The 23,122-nt window shown below is 39.2% G+C and overlaps 1 protein-coding gene across 4 annotated transcripts in view; it reads right to left on the bottom strand.

Annotated features, from left to right (window-relative positions):
* POLR1A (RNA polymerase I subunit A) overlaps positions 1-23,122 on the bottom strand; it is a 101,456-nt gene that overhangs the window by 75,483 nt on the left and 2,851 nt on the right. For 2 of the 4 annotated variants that reach the window (XM_077134858.1, XM_077134859.1), the window contains exons 2-4: positions 5,457-5,661; positions 4,567-4,716; positions 45-152 (exon numbers count right to left, since the gene is read on the bottom strand). In XM_077134858.1, coding sequence (XP_076990973.1) covers positions 45-152; positions 4,567-4,716; positions 5,457-5,661 — 463 coding nt within the window. Of the gene's footprint in view, positions 1-44; positions 153-4,566; positions 4,717-5,456; positions 5,662-5,696; positions 5,882-23,122 lie in introns of all 4 variants that reach the window. The other 2 variants (XM_077134860.1, XM_077134861.1) reach the window with 2 other exon arrangements.

The raw sequence follows: 23,122 nt of genomic DNA, 5'->3' as shown, positions 1-23,122 counted from the left end.
GCTAAAAAGAGTGGTGTGGGAAAAGAGAGACAGCAATAACTTACCTGTGCCCCCTGGAACCCCAGGAGGTTATTCTGGACAATTTTGGTTGTGTATTGTTCTAACTCCTCCTGAATTTCAAAGGCAGAAGGATCAGGATTTTCTTCCAGAAACTGAAAAACATTAAGGAAAACCATACTGTTGCCAAAAAGAGGCAACATTTGATTAGCAGCACCATGGGCCAGCCTTCCAAGGGTAGGCAAGCTCAGTTTGAGAGAAAAGGAAAACTCTTGACTATTGCACTGCATTTTCACAACAGCAAGGCAACACTATTCAAAATCAAATAAAAGAATGTCCCACTTCCTGTAATGGTGGACTAAATTATTCAGTCCAAATCTCAAAGTGAAAAGTCTCAAGATAAAATACAACATTTACAAATCTTCTTTAAAGCGCTGAAGAGCTGGCAAGACAGTGAAGAACCACCAGACCAAAGTGCAGGAAAAAACAGGCCTGTGGCAAACGCTCCTGGAGCAGCTCTGACATGAGGGTACCATGTTGCAGAGTCCTTTGTCTCCATTAAGTGAGGTTGTGCACCCCTAAGGAACTTACTGACACAGACTTCCATGAGGGCCCCCTCGAGTTGTACAACATGGCAGGCCTGGCTTTGGGTCTATTTTCCAATTCCAGCAACTTTGAACTTTTCATTTTGAAGCTGTCAAATGGTGCAGAGGATAGCATAAGGATAGGATTCTAACAGGATACCCCCACCTCACTCATACAGTCCACTGGGAACCCGCAAGGGCTGCACCCTCAGAACTAGAAGTCTGGATTCCAAATGCTCAGATAGTCCAGGGAGTTTCAAGCTTTGAACCTGGACTCTGATGGCCCCAGATTGGAAGTGCTACCAAGCATGTGGGAAAAGCAATGAAAATCCTCTTTATAGGAAGGCACCATCATCCTAGGCCTCAAATTATCCCTACAAATCAATTAAGTACAATGACAAACTCTTGAAAATAAGTACATTAACAACAAAAAGACAACCCAATTAAAAAATGGGCAAAGGGCTTAAATAGATATTTCTTCAAAGAAGATATATGAAGGGACAATAAACGCATGAAGTCATCAGGAAAATGCAAATCAAAACCACGAGATGCCACTCATACCTACAGGATGGCTATTATTTGGAAAAAAAAAAAACCAGAAATGTTGGCACGAATGCAGAGAAATAGGAACCCTCGTGCATTCTTGATGGGAATATAAAATGGTGCAGCCACTGCGGAAAATAGCTTGGTGGTTCTTCAGAAAATTAAACAGAATCACAATATGACCCAGCAATCCTTCTAGGTATGTACCCAAAAGAATTAAAAGCAGGGACTTGAACAGATATTTGCACACCAATGTTCACAGTGGCTTTATTCAAATATGCCAAAAGGTGGAAGTAACCCAAATGTCCATCAACAAATGAATGGATCAGCATATCGTGGTATATACATGCAATGGAGGATTATTCGGCCATAAAAAGGAGTGAAGTGCTGATACATGCAAAAATACGCATGAACCTTGAAATCATTATGTTGAATGAAATACGCCAGATACAAAGGACTGAATATTGTTATGATTCTACTTATAAGAAAGAACCACAATAAGTAAATTCATAGAGACAGAAAGTAAGTTAGAGGTTACCAGGGGCCAGAAGTAATGGGAAAGATTAGCAGGGAATGGAGAAGATCATGAAAAGGTCTTAGTGATGTATGGTGCTGATGGTAGCACAACATTGTGAATGTAATTATCACCGCTTAAGTATACACTTAAAAATGGTGAAAATGGGAAATTGTGTTTTTTATAACCACAATAATTAAAAAAGAAAAAAACAAACAAAAAACACACACACAAGGGCAAGGGAAGGGAGAAGAGGGAGGTTTTTGGAATACGGACAATATCTTGATATTGAAGGTAATTTATTTTATAAATATTTGTTAGACTTTACATGCGATTAATGCATTTCTATGTATACATTCTACAAAAATTTTAGGCCAATCAATTTGAAACTCTAGATGAAATGGGCAAACTCCTAGAAAAATATAACTTACTCTGAGTAAAGGTATAAAAAAATTCTCCCTCTCTTTGCTTTTTGACTTTGGGTTAACTTCCTAACCCTATTCCCCTGGAAACGTGCTGAAAGTAGCAATGTCAGGTATTTACTAGGTAGCACTGCTGATGGTAAAAATGACCCCAATTGGTCAGACTGCATCTGGACTGGGAAGACTAAAATGAACTATATCTCCCTGGTGGGAAACTAGAGGTCTGAGCTTCTCTAAGGGTAATGGCTTAAAACTACACATGTCCTGGAGGGTCCTTAGAAGCTGTAGCCAAGGGACTGATTCCTATTTGGGATTTCTAGACTAGGATGACTCCCATACCAACCGACATGCTCTCGTTCTTTCGCTCTTGAGCAGATACTTGTAGAGCCAAGGAAGACTAGCTTTGGACAGACATGGGAACTTCTGTTTAAAAGAAATGCCTGACCTAAGAGTCACCCCCAAAATAACCTCTTGTTGCTCAGATGTGGCCTCTCTCTCTCTCAGCCAACACAACAAGCAAACTCACTGCCCTCTCCCTCTCTGTGCGGGACATGACTTCCAGGGTTGTAAACCTTCCTGGCAACATCAGACAGAAATCCTAGAATGAGCTGGGACTCAGCATTAAGGAACTGAGAAAACCTTCTCGATCAAAAGGGAGTAGAGCGAAATGAGACAAAATAAAGTATCAATGGCTGAGAGATTTCAGAGTCGAGAGGTTATCCTGGAGGTTATTCTTACGCATTAAATAGATATCACCTTTTTAGTTAAGGCATAACAGAGAGGCTGGAGGGAACTGCCTCAAAATGTAGAGCTGTGTTCCAGTAGCCATGTTTCTTGAAGATGACTGTATAATGATGTAGCCTTCATGATGTGATGGTATGATTGTGAATACCTTGTGTCTGATGCTTCTTTTATCTACCTTATGGACAGATGAATAAAATATATGGATTAAAAATAAATAATCTGGGGAACAAATGTTAAAATAAATTTAGTAGATTGAAATGCCAGTGACCAATGAAAAGAAGGGGTAAGGGGTATAGTATGTATGAATTTTTTTCTTTTTTCTTTTTCTGAATTGATGCAAATGTTCTAAGAAATGATCATGATGATGAATATAACAACTATATGATGGAAAAAAAAAAAAAAAGAAATGCCTGAGGCTGCCCTGCTGGGGTACTTAATGTACAATCTTCCCCAGACTTTCCAAAAGCTTTTTAAAGAGAGAGGGAGAGAAAAGGAGGATTCTCTCATTCATCTTATGAGGCAAACATGATACCCAAACTCAAAACACAACCTAAGAAAGGAACTTAAAAAAACCAATCTTACTAATGATCACTGATGCCAAGATCCTACGCAAAATAGCAAGTCAAATCCAGCAACATAATAAACAGGTAACACTTGCAAGTTGGTTTATTCCAGGAATCCAAGGATAGTTAAACATTAGAAAAGGAATCAAGTAATTCACTGTTCTAGTTTGCTAGCTGCCGGAATGCAACACACTAGAGATGGATTGGCTTTTAATAAAAGGGGATTTATTTTGTTCTTCAGAGGAAAGGCAGCTAACTTTCCACTGAGGTTCTTTCTTATATGGGAAGGCACAAGGATGGTCTCTGCTGGTCTTCTCTCCAGGCCTCGGGGTTCCAACAGCTTTCCCCGGGGTGATTTCTTTCTGCATCTTCGAAGGTCTGGGCTGAGCTGCAAGTGCTGAGATGAGATATGTGGAGCTGCTTGGCTGTGCTACGTTGAGCCCTGCCATTTAAGCACCAGTCAATTAAATCAAACATCATTCATTACAGCAGGCATGCCTCTTAGCCGACTGCAGATGTAATGAGCAACAGATGAAGTTCACATACTATCGGTTCATGTCCACAGCAACAGAACTAGGTACATTCACCTGCCAAGTTGACATCTGAACCTAACTACCACATTCACTACATTACCTGGTTAAAGGAGAAAAACTACCTGAAAATTTCAATAGCCACAGAAAAAGTGTTTGATAAAATTCAACCTTCATTCATCTTAGCAAACTAGGAATAGAAAGGAACTTCCTTAATCTCAGTGAGAGGATCTATAAAAGTTCAGGCAACATCATACTCAATGGTAAAATGTTGAAAGATTTCCCTGATAAGCGTACCAAAGCGATGGAACAATCAAAAGTAATGCCTGTTCATATGTTAAGAATGTTTGCATTTCTTTTTGTCATATTTCTTTTTAAAAATTAAAAACAAGAAAAAGTAATGCCTGACCCTTGATTAGATCCTGGGTTCAGGGAGAAAAAAAAAGTCAAATGATAGGTAAAACTGTATTTAAGGGTATTTCATTAATACTTCCTCACTTAATCTTTCAGCTTCAAATTTTCACCAGTAGCTATTGATAGTCATAAAAGAGAAAGATCCAATATCCTAGTGACTATTATGACAGGAGTTCTTAGGGACAGCACATAAGCATCTCTTAGTCCCCACCACCCTGGCATTCCTGACTTCTGTAAGCACCCCTCCCCACCTACCCTGTTTAGAATGTGCTCAAGCTCGTAGACTGCTTGCAGAGCCCCGATTTCCAGAACCCTCAGCTGGCAGACCAAGAGGTGAATCACGGCCCGTGGGCAAGTCAGCATATGGCAGTTTAAACAGGAACCCCGAAGAAGCAGGTAGAGTTTCTAAAAAGAGGGAAGAAAAAGAAACAGGCTATTAGAAAGAAACATGATTTTTAATTCAATCAATCTATTCTTTTAAGTATTTTAATTCAACCCAAACGCTTAAAAAAGCCTTCTTGACCCCAAGAACACTCCCTTATGCTTTCTCTTATGGTTTATTTTAATCCATGACAATTTGGAAATTATTTCAGGTATATGGTCTCATGCAGGGATCTATCTACCTTTATTTTATTCCAAGTACTTAAATAATTCTCTTTCTTTAATATGATTAACAGACGAATATGTCCATCCACACTGTCATTTTATAACTTAAAAAAAAATCTTGGAAATGTATATAAACTCTAGACTAGTTTAGAGTCTAGACTCTAGACAGCAGCTTCATTCTGTCCACCAGAAGGGCCCAGAAGCCACTCAGACAACTCTCAAGGTCCCTCTACAGAAGATACACCTGGATTTCTGAGGGGCTGGATGGAAACAAAAGACACAGGGGATGACTTTGAACACTTTTACTTTTTCTCCAGGTGAAAAGCAATTGAAATTCGGTTAGTAAGTTTTAGGCCACGTGGAATTCACAGGATTTGGCTCCCCAGGGTTTGAAATCCCACTCTAAAGGGGACTTTAACTCAAAAGCATCTGGACCATAACCTCACAAGACACTGCCTGTGGGGAGAGGGGCAACCCTCACAACTCCCACCAGCAACACTGAGACCTGTGCTTGCAGAGCAGCCCAGGGCACAACGTACATCGAAGAGGAGGGGATTGTACACCATGAGCGGGAGATCGATGTGGCCCAAGTGTCCGGAGCAGCTGCTGAAATCCTGCACACAGGTGGAGCACACCTCTTTGGAATCCGCAGGACCCAATGCCAAATCATACAGGCCGTTTGCCGATGGGTTCCCCAGGCTGTCCAGGTACCGAGGGTTCGTAATGGATTTAACACTTAATTTCCTAAGGAAATAAAAAAGACCAAGAACTAAGCTTACCAACTTCTCTGACATTTCCTTTTCAGTATTTACAAAACATAGCCAGGCAGGTAAGGATTTGTTTAATGCCTATGTCCTCAGACACACTGAGCGATGAGGAGGGTGAATCTGTGCCTGCCCTGCTCACCGCTGCATCCCAGCACTCAACACAGGGCCTGCCCACAGCAGTCATCCAATACACGACGCTAAAAGATAAGAGTTGGGTAGAATCTTTATAAAAAACAGACTGAATGCAAAATGTGTACTGGGTATACTGGTAGGCTTATAAAAAGGAATTCACAGGCTTTGCATACAGCATTTTAAGCCTAGACCTTAACTCTCTGAGCTGGGCAGTGAGGGGATTGAATCCAGGTGAGAGACAGAACGAGGGGAGGCAGGAGATAGAGCAGGCCCAGTTTAATAAAGGGGTTGAAGCCCCAAAATCACTGTTTGAAGGGACAGTCAGTGCAAGATAGCTGAGCCCAAACATCCACTGAGAAGTAGAATCTGCTTTATAAAAGGTATCATCACAGAGCATTTTAGGTTTTAAGCAGGGATCATTTAAAGAGGACTTTATAGGACATTTAAATCACATTCACAAAAATTACATACATGCAAAGCTTGTTTTTTTAAAAAAAATTTTTTTGGTTTAGAAAATAAAGATAAGGACAAAGAAACCATCTAAACCTCACAACCTAGAGAAAACCACTGTCAACATTCACCAACTTTTTTTCATGAATACATTTAAAAAACATCACTGGAATCATTCTATGTTTCTACCATTGTATTTATCCCTTTTCATTTAACATTAAACAAGTACTTTTCAGTCACTACAAATTATTTAGGAATATAATTCTTAATAATTGCAAAATCTTTCACTATATGGCAATTAATATTACTCATTTCACCAAACTTTATCTTAAGTAAACTTATGATACCTTTCTGCATAAAGCTTTCTATAGAGAATAATTCCAACTTACTATTTTCTAAGAATGTAATCTAAGGACTGGAGTAGAATCCCTGACTCAAAGGGTACAAACTATTTTTTTTTCCTTTTTTTAAAATTATAAATAAATTAAGTTATAAAATACCAAAAAACACCAAACAAAAGCAAACATTCTTAACTTTTGATCATTCTGATCTACATATATAATCAGTAATTTACAATATCATCACATAGTTGCATATTCATCATCATGACCATTTCTTGGAACATTTGTATCTATTCAGAAAAAGAAATAGAAAGAAAACAGAAAAAAAGTCATATATACCATACCCCTTATCCCTCCCTTTCATTGATCACTAGCATTTCAAACTAAATTTATTTTAACATTTATTCCCCCTATTATTTATTTTTATTCCGTATGTTTTACTCGTCTGTTGATAAGATAGATAAAAGGAGCATCAGACACAAGGTTTTCACAATCACACAGTCACACCGTGAAAGCTATATCATACAATCATCTTCAAGAAACACAGCTACTGGAACACAGCTTTACATTTTGAGGCAGTTTCCTCCAGCCTCTCCATCAAATCTCGACTAACAAGGTGATACCTATTTAATGTGTAAGAATAACCTCCAGGATAACCTCTAGACTCTTGTTTGGAATCTCTCAGCCACTGACACTTTATTTTGTCTCATTTCACTCTTCTCCTTTTTGGTGGAGAAGGTTTTCTCAATCCCTTGATGCTGAGTCTCAGCTCATTCTAGGATTTCTGTCCCATGTTGCCAGGAAGGTCCACACCCCTGGGAGTCATGTCCCACATAGACAGGGGGAAGGTGGTGAGTTTACTTGTTGTGTTGGCTGGAGAGGCCACATGTGAGCAACAAAAGAGAGTCTCCTGGGGGTGACTCTTAGGCCTAATTTTATGTAGGCTTGACATATCCTTTGTGGGATTAAGTTTCATATGAACAAACCCCAAGACTGGGGGCTCAGCCTATAGCTTTGGGTGTCCACACTGCTTGTGAAAATATCAAGAATTCAACTTGGGGAAGTTGAATTTTCCCCCATTCTCACCATTCCCTAAAGGGGGCTTTGCAAATACTTTTTTATTCACTGTTCAAATCATTCTGGGATTTATCGGGGTATCACTCTGGACAAACCTACAAAATCTCATGTCCTACCCAAGGTCCATATACTTATGTTGTTCAACCAACTATCTACATAAGTTATATTAGGAAATGCACTAGTCAAAATATAAATTTTGTACCAAATAAACATTTTTTACTTGCGTCGCACACATAAGTTGAAATTTTAAAGCATTAATTACCATCTATTTTCACCACCCTGCAGTAACGACATTCCTTTGTTCTTCCTCATGCAAAAACATTTTTAAAATTTGCACATTTAGTCACTATCATTATCTAGATTATACCATCTCAGTCTTTATCATCTATCTTTCTTTCTGATTTCATTTGTGCTCCCAGTCCTCCTCCCTCTATCATTTTCACATTCAGCTTCATTCAATGTTTAACATTATTGTATTATAGTTAGGTAGTATTGTGCTATCCATTTCTGAGTTTTTACATTCAGTCCTTTTGCACAATCTGTATCACTTCAGCTTCAAGGACCCAATATCTTACCTATTTCTATCTCCTGATGGTCTCTGTTACCAATGAAATTCTCCAAGTTTATTCACTAATGTCAGTTCATATCAGTGAGACCATACAATATTTGTCCTTTTCTTTCTGGCTAATCTCACTCAGCATAATGTCCTTAAGGTCCATCCATTTTGTTGCAGACTTTATAACTTTATTCTGTCTTATAGCTGCATAATATTCCATCATATGTATATACCACAGTTTGTTTAGCACTCTTCTGTTGATGGACATTTTGGCTGTTTCCATCTCTTCACAATTGTAAATAATGCTGCTATAAACACTGGTGTGCAAATGTCCATTTGTGTCCTTGCCCTCATATCCTCTGAGTAGACCCCTAGAAATGGTATTGCCAGGTCATATGGCAATTCTATATTTAGCTTTTTGAGGAACCACCAACCTATCTTCCACAGCGGTTGTATCATTTGACATTCTCACCAACAGTGGATAAGTGTACCTCTTTTTCCACATCCTCTTCAGCACTTCGGTACAAACTATTTTGAAGCTCTTGATACATTATGATACTGCTGTCCAGAAAATGTAGGCTAACATTTGATATGTCCACCTTTCCTAACTGGCATTGAGTTTTAGCACTTAAAAACCTTTACAAATTTAAGGTGAAAAATGTGATCCCATTGTTGCATTGACCATTTTTTTTTAAACTATGGTGTCCTTTTTTTCAAGCTGTTTTTGTCCTTTACTTTTTTTTATTTATTTTTTATTTTTTTAACGGAAAGAAAAAAAAAAAAGAAATTAACACAACATTTAGAAATCATACCGTTCTACATATGCACTCAGTAATTCTTAACATCATCACATAGATGCATGATCATCGTTTCTTAGTACATTTGCATCGGTTTAGAGGAACTAGCAACACAACAGAAAAACATATAAAATGTTAATATAAAGAAAAGAAATAAAAGTAGTAATAATAGTAAAAAACAACAACAAACAAACAAACAAGCAAACAAAAACAAAAAAAACCCTATAGCTCAGATGCAGCTTCATTCAGTGTTTTAACATGATTACTTTACAATTAGGTATTATTGTGCTGTCCATTTTTGAGTTTTTGTATCTAGTCCTCTTGCACAGTCTGTATCCCTTCAGCTTCAATTACCCATTGTCTTACCCTGTTTCTAACTCCTGCTGAACTCTGTTACCAATGACATATTTCAAGTTTATTCTCGAATGTCCGTTCACATCAGTGGGACCATACAGTATTTGTCCTTTAGTTTTTGGCTGGATTCACTCAGCATAATATTCTCTAGGTCCATCCATGTTATTACATGGTTCATAAGTTTATCTTGTCTTAAAGCTGCATAATATTCCATCATATGTATATACCACAGTTTGTTTACCCATTCTTCTGTTGATGGACATTTTGGCTGTTTCCATCTCTTTGCAATTGTAAATAACGCTGCTATAAACATTGGTGTGCAAATGTCCGTTTGTGTCTTTGCCCTTAAGTCCTCTGAGTAGATACCTAGCAATGGTATTGCTGGGTCGTATGGCAATTCTATATTCAGCTTTTTGAGGAACTGCCAAACTGCCTTCCACAGTGGTTGCACCATTTGACATTCCCACCAACAGTGGATAAGTGTGCCTCTTTCTCCGCATCCTCTCCAGCACTTGTCATTTTCTGTTTTGTTGATAATGGCCATTCTGGTGGGTGTGAGATGATATCTCATTGTGGTTTTGATTTGCATTTCTCTAATGGCCAGGGACATTGAGCATCTCTTCATGTGCCTCTTGGCCATCCGTATTTCTTCTTCTGGTAGGTGTCTGTTCAAGTCTTTTTCCCATTTTGTAATTGGGTTGGCTGTCTTTTTGTTGTTGAGTTGAACAATCTCTTTATAAATTCTGGATACTAGACCTTTATCTGATATGTCATTTCCAAATATTGTTTCGCGTTGTGTAGGCTGTCTTTCTACTTTCTTGATGAAGTTCTTTGATGCACAAAAGTGTTTAATTTTGAGGAGCTCCCATTTATTTATTTCCTTCTTCAGTGCTCTTGCTTTAGGTTTAAGGTCCATAAAACCGCCTCCAGTTGTAAGATTCATAAGATATCTCCCTACATTTTCCTCTAACTGTTTTATGGTCTTAGACCTAATGTTTAGATCTTTGATCCATTTTGAGTTAATTTTTGTATAAGGTGTGAGATACGGGTCTTCTTTCATTCTTTTACTTATGGATATCCAGTTCTCTAGGCACCATTTATTGAAGAGACTGTTCTGTCCCAGGTGAGTTGGCTTGACTGCCTTATCAAAGATCAAATGTCCATAGATGAGAGGGTCTATATCTGAGCACTCTATTCGATTCCATTGGTCGATATATCTATCTTTATGCCAATACCATGCTGTTTTGACCACTGTGGCTTCATAATATGCCTTAAAGTCCGGCATCGCTAGACCTCCAGCTTCGTTTTTTTTCCTCAAGATGTTTTTAGCAATTCAGGGCACCCTGCCCTTCCAGATAAATTTGCTTATTGGTTTTTCTAATTCTGAAAAATAAGTTGTTGGGATTTTGATTGGTATTGCATTGAATCTGTAGATGAGTTTAGGTAGGATTGACATCTTAATTATATTTACTCTTCCAATCCATGAACACGGTATGCCCTTCCATCTATTTAGGTCTTCTGTGATTTCTTTTAGCAGTTTTTTGTAGTTTTCTTTATATAGGTTTTTTGTCTCTTTGGTTAAATTTATTCCTAGGTATTTTATTCTTTTAGTTGCGATTGTAAATGGGATTCGTTTCTTGATTTCCGCCTCAGCTTGTTCATTACTAGTGTATAGAAAAGCTACAGATTTTTGAATGTTGATCTTGTAACCTGCTACTTTGCTGTACTCATTTATTAGCTCTAGTAATTTTGTTGTGGATTTTTCTGGGTTTTCTACGTATAGTATCATATCGTCTGCAAACAGTGATAGTTTTACTTCTTCCTTTCCAATTTTGATGCCTTGTATTTCTTTTTCTTGCCTAATTGCTCTGGATAGAACTTCCAACACAATGTTGAATAATAGTGGTGATAGTGGACATCCTTGTCTTGTTCCTGATCTTAGGGGGAAAGTTTTCAATTTTTCCCCCTTGAGGATGATATTAGCTGTGGGTTTTTCATATATTCCCTCTATCATTTTAAGGAAGTTCCCTTGTATTCCTATCTTTTGAAGTGTTTTCAGCAGGAAAGGATGTTGAATCTTGTAAAATGCCTTCTCTGCATCAATTGAGATGATCATGTGATTTTTCTGCTTTGATTTGTTGATATGGTGTATTACATTAATTGATTTTCTTATGTTGAACATCCTTGCATACCTGGGATGAATCCTACTTGGTCATGATGTATAATTCTTTTAATGTGTTGTTGGATACGATTTGCTAGAATTTTATTGAGGATTTCTGCATCTGTATTCATTAGAGAGATTGGTCTGTAGTTTTCTTTTTTTGTAATATCTTTGCCTGGTTTTGTATGAGGGTGATGTTGGCTTCATAGAATGAATTAGGTAGTTTTCCCTCCACTTCGATTATGTTGAAGAGTTTGAGGAGAGTAGGTACTAATTCTTTCTGGAATGTTTGATAGAATTCACATGTGAAGCCGTCTGGTCCTGGACTTTTCTTTTTAGGGAGCTTTTGAATAACTAATTCAATCTCTTTACTTTTGATTGGTTTGTTGAGGTCGTCTATTTCTTCTTGAGTCAAAGTTGGTTGTTCATGTCTTTCCAGGAACCTGCCCATTTCATCCAAATTGTTGTATTTATTAGCGTCAAGTTGTTCATAGTATCCTGTTATTACCTCCTTTATTTCTGTGAGGTCAGTAGTTATGTCTCCTCTTCCATTTCTAATCTTATTTATTTGCATCCTCTCTCTTCTTCTTTTTGTCAATCTTGCTAAGGGCGCATCAATCTTGTTGATTTTCTCATAGAACCAACTTCTGGTCTTACTGATTTTCTCTATTGTTTTCAATTTCATTTATTTGTGCTCTAATCTTTGTTATTTCTTTCCTTTTGCTTGCTTTGGGATTAGTTTGCTGTTCTTTCTCCAGTTCTTCCAAGTGGACAGTTAATTCCTGCATTTTTGCCTTTTCTTCTTTTCTGATAAAGGCATTTAGGGCAATAAATTTTCCTCTTAGCACTGCCTTTGCTGCGTCCCATAAGTTTTGATATGTTGTGTATTCATTTTCATTTGCCTCTAGGTATTTACTAATTTCTCTTGCAATTTCTTCTTTGACCCACTTGTTGTTTAAGAGTGTGTTGTTGAGCCTCCATGCATTTATGAATTTTCTGGCACTCCGCCTATTATTGATTTCCAACTTCATTCCTTTATGATCCGAGAAAGTGTTGTGTATGATTTCAATCTTTTTAAATTTGTTAAGACTTGCTTTGTAACCCAGCATATGGTCTATCTTTGAGAATGATCCATGAGCACTTGAAAAAAAGGTGTATCCTGCTGTTGTGGGATGTAATGTTCTATAAATGTCTGTTAAGTCAAGCTCATTTATAGTAATATTCAGATTCTCTATTTCTTTATTGATCCTCTGTCTAGATGTTCTGTCCATTGATGAGAGTGGTGAATTGAAGTTTCCAACTATTATGGTATATGTGTCTATTTCCCTTTTCAGTGTTTGCAGTGTATTCCTCACGTATTTTGGGGCATTCTGGTTCGGTGCATAAATATTTATGATTGTTATGTCTTCTTGCTTAATTGTTCCTTTTAATAGTATATAGTGTCCTTCTTTGTCTCTTTTAACTGTTTTACATTTGAAGTCTAATTTGTTGGATATTAGTACAGCCACTCCTGCTCTTTTCTGGTTGTTATTTGCATGAAATATCTTTTCCCAACCTTTCACTTTCAACCTATATTTATCTTTGGGTCTAAGATGTGTTTCCTGTAGACAGCATATAGAAGGATCCTGTTTTTTAATCCATTCTGCCAGTCTATGTCTTTTGATTGGGGAATTCAGTCCATTAACATTTAGAGTTATTACTGTTTGGATAATATTTTCCTCTACCATTTTGCCTTTTGTATTATATATATCATATCTGACTTTCCTTCTTTCTACACTCTTCTCCATACCTCTCTCTTCTGTCTTTTTGTATCTGACTCTAGTGCTTCCTTTAGTATTTCTTGCAGAGCTGGTCTCTTAGTCACAAATTCTCTCAGTGACTTTTTGTCTGAGAATGTTTTAATTTCTCCCTCATTTTTGAAGGACAATTTAGCTGGATATAGGAGTCTTGGCTGGCAGTTTTTCTCTTTTAGTAACTTAAATATATCATCCCACTGTCTTCTAGCTTCCATGGTTTCTGCTGAGAAATCTACACATAGTCTTATTGGGTTTCCCTTGTATGTGATGGATTGCTTCTCTCTCGCTGCTTTCAAGATCCTCTCTTTCTCTTTGACCTCTGACATTCTAACTAGTAAGTGTCTTGGGGAACGCCTATTTGTGTCTAATCTCTTTGGGGTGTACTGCACTTCTTGGATCTGTAATTTTAGGACTTCCATAAGAGTTGGGAAATTTTCAGTGATAATTTCTTCCATTAGTTTTTCTCCTCCTTTTCCCTTCTCTTCTCCTTCTGGGACACCCACTACACGTATATTTGTACGGTTCACATTGTCCTTGAGTTCCCTGATACCTTGTTCAAATTTTTCCATTCTTTTCCGGATAGTTTGTTTCTTTTTGGAATTCAGATGTTTCATCCTCCAAATCACTAATTCTATCTTCTGTCTCTTTAAATCTGTCATTGTAGGTATCCATTGTTTTTTCCATCTTTTCTACTTCATCTTTCACTTCCATAAGTTCTGTGATTTGTTTTTCCAGTTTTTCTATTTCTTCTTTATGTTCAGCCCATGTCTTCTTCATGTCCTCCCTCAATTTATCGATTTCGTTTTTGAAGAGGTTTTCCATTTCTGTTCGTATATTCAGCATTAGTTGTTTCAGCTCCTGTATCTCATTTGAACTATTGGTTTCTTCGTTTGACTGGGCCATATGTTCAATTTTCTGAGCGTGATCCGTTATCTTCTGCTGGCGTCTGGGCATTTAGTCAGATTTCCCTGGGTGTTCGACCCCACAGGTTGAAAGATTTTTCTGTGCAATCTCTGGGTTCTGTTTTTTTATCCTGCCCAGTAGGTGGCGCTCGTGGCACACGTTTGTCTACGGGTTCCACCAGTGAAAGTTGCTGTGGGTCCTTTAACTCTGGAAAATTCTCGCCGTAGGGGAGGTTCGGCAGCCGAAGTGTCTTGGAAGAGTGCCAGCTGGCCTGGGGTTCCGAATGCGGGGAGGGTCGCCGGCCACCGCAGCACAGGAGAGCGTCCGGCCGAATTAGCTAGTCGGCCCGGGGCGTCAAGCGTGGCGGGAGGGCGCCAGCTGTTGCAGCCCGGGAGAGTGCACTGTTCCCAGCCGGACGGGGGAGTCACGTGTTTGGAAGTGATCCCCCGGTCACTGTTCTCCGCAGTCTGGGGATTTCCGACCCAACTCTCTCAGTTGGTCCGGGGGGCCTCGCGTGGTGGGGGCACCAGCCGCCGCGGCCTAAGGGGACCGCCTGTCCAATTCTACCAGCTGGCCTGGGAAGGTGGAAGGGAGGGACTCCGGTCGCTTGCCGTCCCACCCAGGAAAGCCCGTGCCCCTTGGTGATTTCACCGGAGCTGGTTCTCCCAGATAGTCAGCCGTTCCAGGATGGGGTACGCCGTCCCTTTGATCTCCCTCGTGGCTCCGGGAGCTGCTCTGTATTATCTCCACTCCCCCAGTAGCTGTTCTGGAGGAGGAAAGGTGAGGGTGGCAAGGCTGTCGAGGCTGGTGGCGGAGGAGCCGGTGAAGGCGGAAGAGGGGAGAGGAGGGCGGGCGGGTCTGCTGCTGCGGGGCGTGGGCGCCGCGTGGCGGGCCGGCGGACAAAAGAGGGGAGAGTGTCCTTTACTTTTTAAATTAAAAGCTTAATGTTTCTTATTGTTCTACATGAGCTCTTTACATACAAGGATTTTAGCTTTACTCTGATGGTGGCAAATATTTTTCCAAGTTTATAAATCGTCTTTTATTGTTTTTCAACTTTTAACAGCTTCATTGAGCTTTAATTCACATACTATACAACTCAGCCATTTAGAGTATACAATCCAGTGGTTGTAGTATATTCATTGGGTTGTGCAACCATAACCACTATCTGATTTTAAAACATTTTCATCTCTCCTAAAAGAAACCCTATACCCACAGAAGTCACATCCCATTTCCTTGCATCCCCCTCCACAGCCCTAAGCAACCACTAATCTTTTTTCTGTTTCTAGATACTTGCCTATTCCAGATATTTCACATAAAGGAAATCATAAAATATGTGGTCTCTTGCAACTGGCTTCTTTGACTTGGCATGTTTTCAAGGTTGAAACACACTGTAGCATATATTAGCACTTTTCTGTTGGGCATATACCTAGGAATGCAACTACTGGTAATACGGTAATTTTACATTTAACTTTTTGAAAAGCTGCCAAATGGTTTCCCAAAGTGGCTGCACCATTTTCCATTCCCACCAGCAGTGTACAAGAGTTTCAATTTCTCTACATTCTTACCAACACTTTTTATTATCTATCTTTTTTATTAGTCATCCTAGCAGGTGTAAAGTGGTATCTCATAGTGGTTTTGATTTCCATTTCCCCAATGGCTAATGATGGGGGCATCTTTTCATGTGCTTATTGGCCATTTGCATATCTTTCTTGGAAAACTATTCAAATCCTTGGCCCAATTTTTTTTTTTTTTGGAAAGGGCAGGCACCGTTCACTTGCTTTTTATAGTTTCGTTTACACGTTTGCAAACTTTAATGAGTTAAATTCATCGGTCATTCCAGCTTTCTTTCACTACCTTTAAGCTAAGTACTTAACCCTTAAGAAATCATTTATCATCTACATTTTCTTTTCGTTCATTTTATACTTAGCTCCAAAACTGAACTTGAACTGTAGATAAGGAAAAGATATACTGCATAAGGCAAACATAAATTAGTTAAGTCTTGGTGTGCATTAAAACCTTTCACTACTAGATCTGGGCTCTTCATTTCCCTCCCCAGAATGAGGGGCAAGTCGGGGACTTGCAGGGAGAACGCAGCTCTTAGAAAGCGCGCAATCAGAGTTCTCCATCTGCTCCCGACTGAAGAGACAGTGCAGGGAAATGGTTTTTTCAAAAGACTGGAGAGCTAGCAGGAGAGGCACTACTCAGAGACAGCAGGTATCTCCTGCTCCTCTGTTGGGTGGAGAAGAGTCTTTAATGAAGCACAAAGACAGTGTTAGGTGCATCCTGAATGGTGACCTATGTTCTGAGTGTGAAATGCTCGTGGTGCCTCAAGAGCTAAAATGTTCAGATGTGCAAGACCATACCTCATGGCCATTGTCACTCCAAGGGCGCTCTGCGGCCGTGGCGCTCATCCATGTGACCACCTTGTTACTGGTAAATTACAGGAGTAACTTAATCTAACCTGATTTTGTGTGGCTTCTTTCCACAAACTTGGAGGCAACCTGCTATGCTGCCCTGTATGATTTTGGCTGGACAAACTACTTAGCTCTTTTTCCACCTGATAAACAGACATAGCAGTATCTCCACTTTAACGATCAGAAGATAATGTATACAAAATAAAGTTTCAGGAACAGAATTCCTCGCCTTTTGATGGGGAAGGAAAGAAAGTCCCTGTCACCATTATGGGAAGGGGATGAAGCGAGGGATGACTGGCAAGGATTCCACTACCGAGTACAATTTGAGACCATGGATACTGGTGAAGCATCCTTGCATTTGAAGACGGACACTTCTGAGTGAGTCACTTTGTCCTCAGGGCCTGAATTTCCTCCCCTGTACCTGGGGATACCCACCACAAATGGCTCTAGCAAGAAATAAAAGTACCGGGAAGATGGCGGCTTAGTAAGACGCGCGGATCTTAGTTTCTTCTCCAGGACACCTACTAGGGGAGTAGAAACGATACAGAAAGCGCCCAAAGCCACAACAGAGATAAAAAAGACAGCGTACCCCATCCTGGAACGGCTGGCTGGCTGAGAGAAGCAGCTCGGGTGAGATCGCCGAGGCGCGCGGGCCTTACCGGGCGGGGTGGCAAGCGGCCGGAGTTACTCCCTTCCCCCTTCCCGGGCCGGCTGGGAGAATTGGAGAGGCGGTCCCCTGAAACAAAGACGGCTGGCGCCCACACCACGCGCAGCCCCCGGACCAACTGAGAGAATTGGATCGGAAACCCCCAGGCCGCGGAGAACGGTGACGGGTGGGGGAGGCCCCTTCCAAACCCGTGACTCCCGGGGAACGTGCACTCTCTCGGGCGGGCCGCTGCCGCTGGCGCCCTCCCGCCACGCTTGTTGCCCAGGGCCGACTAGGAAATTCGGACGGGCTCTTTCCCTGGCTGCGGCGACCAGCAACCCTCCCTGCGTTCGGACCCCGGGCCGGCTCAAGCCGTTTCGGCTAGCGAACCCCCAGGACGGCGAGAGTTTTCCAAAGTTTAAGGTCCCACAGCACCTTTTACTGGTGGGACCCGCAGACAAACGGGTGCCACGAGCGCCACCTACTGGGCAGGATAAGAAAAACAGAACCCAGAGATTTCACAGAAAAATATTACAACCTTGCTGGGTCCAACACCAAGAGAAATCTGAATAAATGCCCAGACGCCAGCAGCAGAAGATAACTGTCCACGCTCAAAAGATTGAGAATATGGCTCAGTCAAAGGAACAAACCAATAGCTCAAATGAGACACAAGAGCTGAGACAACTAATGCTGAATATACGAACAGAAATGGAAAACCTCTTCAAAAATGAAATCGATAAATTGAGGGAGGACATGAAGAGGACATGGGCTGAACATAAAGAAGAAATAGAAAAACTGAAAAAACAAATCGCAGAACTTATGGAAGTGAAGGATAAAGTAGCAAACATAGAAAAAATAATGGATAGCTACAATGATAGATTTAAAGAGACAGAAGATAGAATTAGTGATTTGGAGGATGGAACATCTGAATTCCAAAAAGAAACAGAAACTATAGGGAAAAGAATGGAAAAATTTGAACAGGGTATCAGGGAACTCAAGGACAATATGAACCGCACAAATATACGTGTTGTGGGTGTCCCAGAAGGAGAAGAGAAGGGAAAAGGAGGAGAAAAACTAATGGAAGAAATTATCACTGAAAATTTCCCAACTCTTATGAAAGACCTAAAATTACAGATCCAAGAAGTGCAGCGCACCCCAAAGAGATTAGACCCAAATAGGCGTTCTCCAAGACACTTACTAGTTAGAATGTCAGAGGTCAAAGAGAAAGAGAAGATCTTGAAAGCAGCAAGAGAAAAACAATCCATTACATACAAGGGAAACCCAATAAGATTTTGTGTAGATTTCTCAGCAGAAACCATGGAAGCTAGAAGACAGTGGGATGATATATTTAAAATACTAAAAGAGAAAAACTGCCAACCAAGACTCCTATATCCAGCAAAATTACCCTTCAAAAATGAGGGAGAAATTAAAACATTCTCAGACAAAAAGTCACTGAAAGAATTTGTGACCAAGAGACCAGTTCTGCAAGAAATACTAAAGGGAGCACTAGAGTCAGATACAAAAAGACAGAAGAGAGAGATATGGAAAAGAGTGTAGAAAGAAGGAAAATCAGATATGATATATATAATACAAAAGGCAAAATGTTAGAGGAAAATATTATCCAAACAGTAATAACACTAAATGTCAATGGACTGAATTCCCCAATCAAAAGACATAGATTGGCAGAATGGATTAAAAAACAGGATCCTTCTATATGCTGTCTACAGGAAACACATCTTAGACCCAAAGATAAACATAGGTTGAAAGTGAAAGGTTGGGAAAAGATATTTCATGCAAATAACAACCAGAAAAGAGCAGGAGTGGCTATACTAATATCCAACAAATTAGACTTCAAATGTAAAACAGTTAAAAGAGACAAAGAAGGACACTATATACTAATAAAAGGAACAATTAAACAAGAAGACATAACAATCATAAATATTTACGCACCGAATCAGAATGCCCCAAAATACGTGAGGAATATACTGCAAACATTGAAAAGGGAAATAGACTCATATACCATAATAGTTGGAGACTTCAACTCACCACTCTCATCAAGGGACAGAACATCTACACAGAGGATCAACAAAGAAATAGAGAATCTGAATATTACTATAAATGAACTAGACTTAATAGACATTTATAGGACATTACATCCCACAACAGCAGGATACACCTTTTTCTCAAGTGCTCATGGATCATTCTCAAAGATAGACCATATGCTGGGTCACAAAGCAAGTCTTAACAAATTTAAAAAGATTGAAATCTTACACAACACTTTCTCGGACCATAAAGGAATGATGTTGGAAATCAATAATAGGCAGAGTGCCAGAAAATTCACAAATACGTGGAGGCTCAACAACACACTCCTAAACAACGACTGGGTCAAAGAAGAAATTGCAAGGGAAATTAGCAAATACCTCGAGGCGAATGAAAATGAAAACACAACATATCAAAACTTATGGGACGCAGCAAAGGCAGTGCTAAGAGGGAAATTTATTGCTCTAAATGCCTATATCAGAAAAGAAGAAAAGGCAAAAATTCAGGAATTAACTATCCATTTGGAAGAACTGGAGAAAGAACAGCAAGCTAACCCCAAAGCAAGCAAAAGGAAAGAAATAACAAAGATTAGAGCACAAATAAATGAAATTGAAAACATGAAAACAATAGAGAATATCAATAAGGCCAGAAGTTGGTTCTATGAGAAAATCAATAAGATTGATGGGCCCTTAGCAAGATTGACAAAAAGAAGAAGAGAGAGGATGCAAATAAATAAGATCAGAAATGGAAGAGGAGACATAACTACTGACCTCACAGAAATAAAGGAGGTAATAACAGGATACTATGAACAACTTTACGCTAATAAATACAACAATTTAGAGGAAATGGACGGGTTCCTGGAAAGACATGAACAACCAACTTTGACTCAAGAAGACATAGATGACCTCAACAAACCAATCACAAGTAAAGAAATTGAATTAGTCATTCAAAAGCTTCCTAAAAAGAAAAGTCCAGGACCAGATGGCTTCACATGTGAATTCTACCAAACGTTCCAGAAAGAATTAGTACCAATTCTCTTCAAACTCTTCAAAAAAATCGAAGTGGAGGGAAAACTACCTAATTCATTCTATGAAGCCAACATCACCCTCATACCAAAACCAGGCAAAGATATTACAAAAAAAGAAAACTACAGACCAATCTTTCTAATGAATACAGATGCAAAAATCCTCAATAAAATTCTAGCAAATCGTATCCAACAGCACATTAAAAGAATCATACATCATGACCAAGTAGGATTCATCCCAGGTATGCAAGGATGTTCAACATAAGAAAATCAATTAATGTAATACACCATATCAACAAATCAAAGCAGAAAAATCACATGATCATCTCAATTGATGCAGAGAAGGCATTCGACAAGATTCAACATCCTTTCCTGTTGAAAACACTTCAAAAGATAGGAATACAAGGGAACTTCCTTAAAATGATAGAGGGAATATATGAAAAACCCACAGCTAATATCATCCTCAATGGGGAAAAATTGAAAACTTTCCCCCTAAGATCAGGAACAAGACAAGGATGTCCACTATCACCACTATTATTCAACATTGTGTTGGAGGTTCTAGCCAGAGCAATTAGACAAGAAAAAGAAATACAAGGCATCAAAATTGGAAAGGAAGAAGTAAAACTATCACTGTTTGCAGACGATATGATACTATACGTCGAAAACCCGGAAAAATCCACAACAAAACTACTAGAGCTAATAAATGAGTACAGCAAAGTAGCAGGTTACAAGATCAACATTCAAAAATCTGTAGCATTTCTATACACTAGTAATGAACAAGCTGAGGGGGAAATCAAGAAACGAATCCCATTTACAATTGCAACTAAAAGAATAAAATACCTAGGAATAAATTTAACTAAAGAGACAAAAAACCTATATAAAGAAAACTACAAAAAACTGCTAAAAGAAATCACAGAAGACCTAAATAGATGGAAGGGCATACCGTGTTCATGGATTGGAAGACTAAATATAGTTAAGATGTCAATCCTACCTAAATTGATTTACAGATTCAATGCAATACCAATCAAAATCCCAACAACTTATTTTTCAGAAATAGAAAAACCAATAAGCAAATTTATCTGGAAGGGCAGGGTGCCCCGAATTGCTAAAAACATCTTGAGGAAAAAAAACGAAGCTGGAGGTCTCGCACTGCCTGACTTTAAGGCATATTATGAAGCCACAGTGGTCAAAACAGCATGGTATTGGCATAAAGATAGATATATCGACCAATGGAATCGAATAGAGTGCTCAGATATAGACCCTCTCATCTATGGACATTTGATCTTTGATAAGGCAGTCAAGCCAACTCACCTGGGACAGAGCAGTCTCTTCAATAAATGGTGCCTAGAGAACTGGATATCCATATGCAAAAGAATGAAAGAAGACCCATCTCTCACACCCTATACAAAAGTTAACTCAAAATGGATCAAAGATCTAAACATTAGGTCTAAGACCATAAAACAGTTAGAGGAAAATGTTGGGAGATATCTTATGGATCTTACAACTGGAGGCGGTTTTATGGACCTTAAACCTAAAGCAAGAGCACTGAAGAAGGAAATAAATAAATGGGAACTCCTCAAAATTAAACACTTTTGTGCATCAAAGAACTTCATCAAGAAAGTAGAAAGACAGCCTTCACAATGGGAGACAATATTTGGAAATGATATATCAGATAAAGGTCTAGTATCCAGAATTTATAAAGAGATTGTTCATCTCAACAACAAAAAGACAGCCAACCCAATTACAAAATGGGAAAAAGACTTGAACAGACACCTCTCAGAAGAGGAAATACGGATGGCCAAGAGGCACATGAAGAGATGCTCAATGTCCCTGGCCATTAGAGAAATGCAAATCAAAACCACAATGAGATATCATCTCACACCCACCAGAATGGCCATTATCAACAAAACAGAAAATGACAAGTGCTGGAGAGGATGCGGAGAAAGAGGCACACTTATCCACTGTTGGTGGGAATGTCAAAGGGTGCAACCACTGTGGAAGGCAGTTTGGCGGTTCCTCAAAAAGCTGAATATAGAACTGCCATACGACCCAGCAATACCATTGCTAGGTATCTACTCAAAGGACTTAAGGGCAAAGACACAAACGGACATTTGCACACCAATGTTTATAGCAGCATTATTTACCATTGCAAAGAGATGGAAACAGCCAAAATCTCCATCAATAGAAGAGTGGCTAAACAAACTGTGGTATATACATACGATGGAATATTATGCAGCCTTAAGACAAGATAAACTTATGAACCATGTAATAACATGGATGGACCTAGAGAATATTATGCTGAGTGAATCCAGCCAAAAACTAAAGGACAAATACTGTATGGTCCCACTGATGTGAACGGACATTCGAGAATAAACTTGAAATATGTCATTGGTAACAGAGTTCAGCAGGAGTTAGAAACAGGGTAAGACAATGGGTAATTGAAGCTGAAGGGATACAGACTGTGCAAGAGGACTAGATACAAAAACTCAAAAATGGACAGCACAATAATACCTAATTGTAAAGTAATCATGTTAAAACACTGAATGAAGCTGCATCTGAGCTATAGGTTTTTGTTTTGTTTTGTGTTGTTTTGTTTTGATTTTACTATTATTACTTTTATTTTTTTCTCTATATTAACATTCTATATCTTTTTCGGTTATGTTGCTAGTTCTTCTAAACCAATGCAAATGTACTAAGAAATGATGATCATGCATCTATGTGATGATGTTAAGAATTAATGATTGCAT

The sequence above is a fragment of the Tamandua tetradactyla genome, chromosome 17, assembly GCF_023851605.1.
Source record: "Tamandua tetradactyla isolate mTamTet1 chromosome 17, mTamTet1.pri, whole genome shotgun sequence".
In the NCBI taxonomy this organism is placed as follows: Eukaryota; Metazoa; Chordata; class Mammalia; order Pilosa; family Myrmecophagidae; genus Tamandua; species Tamandua tetradactyla.
Note: the sequence above shows the minus strand (reverse complement) of the source record. Positions and strands in the feature narration are given on the sequence as shown.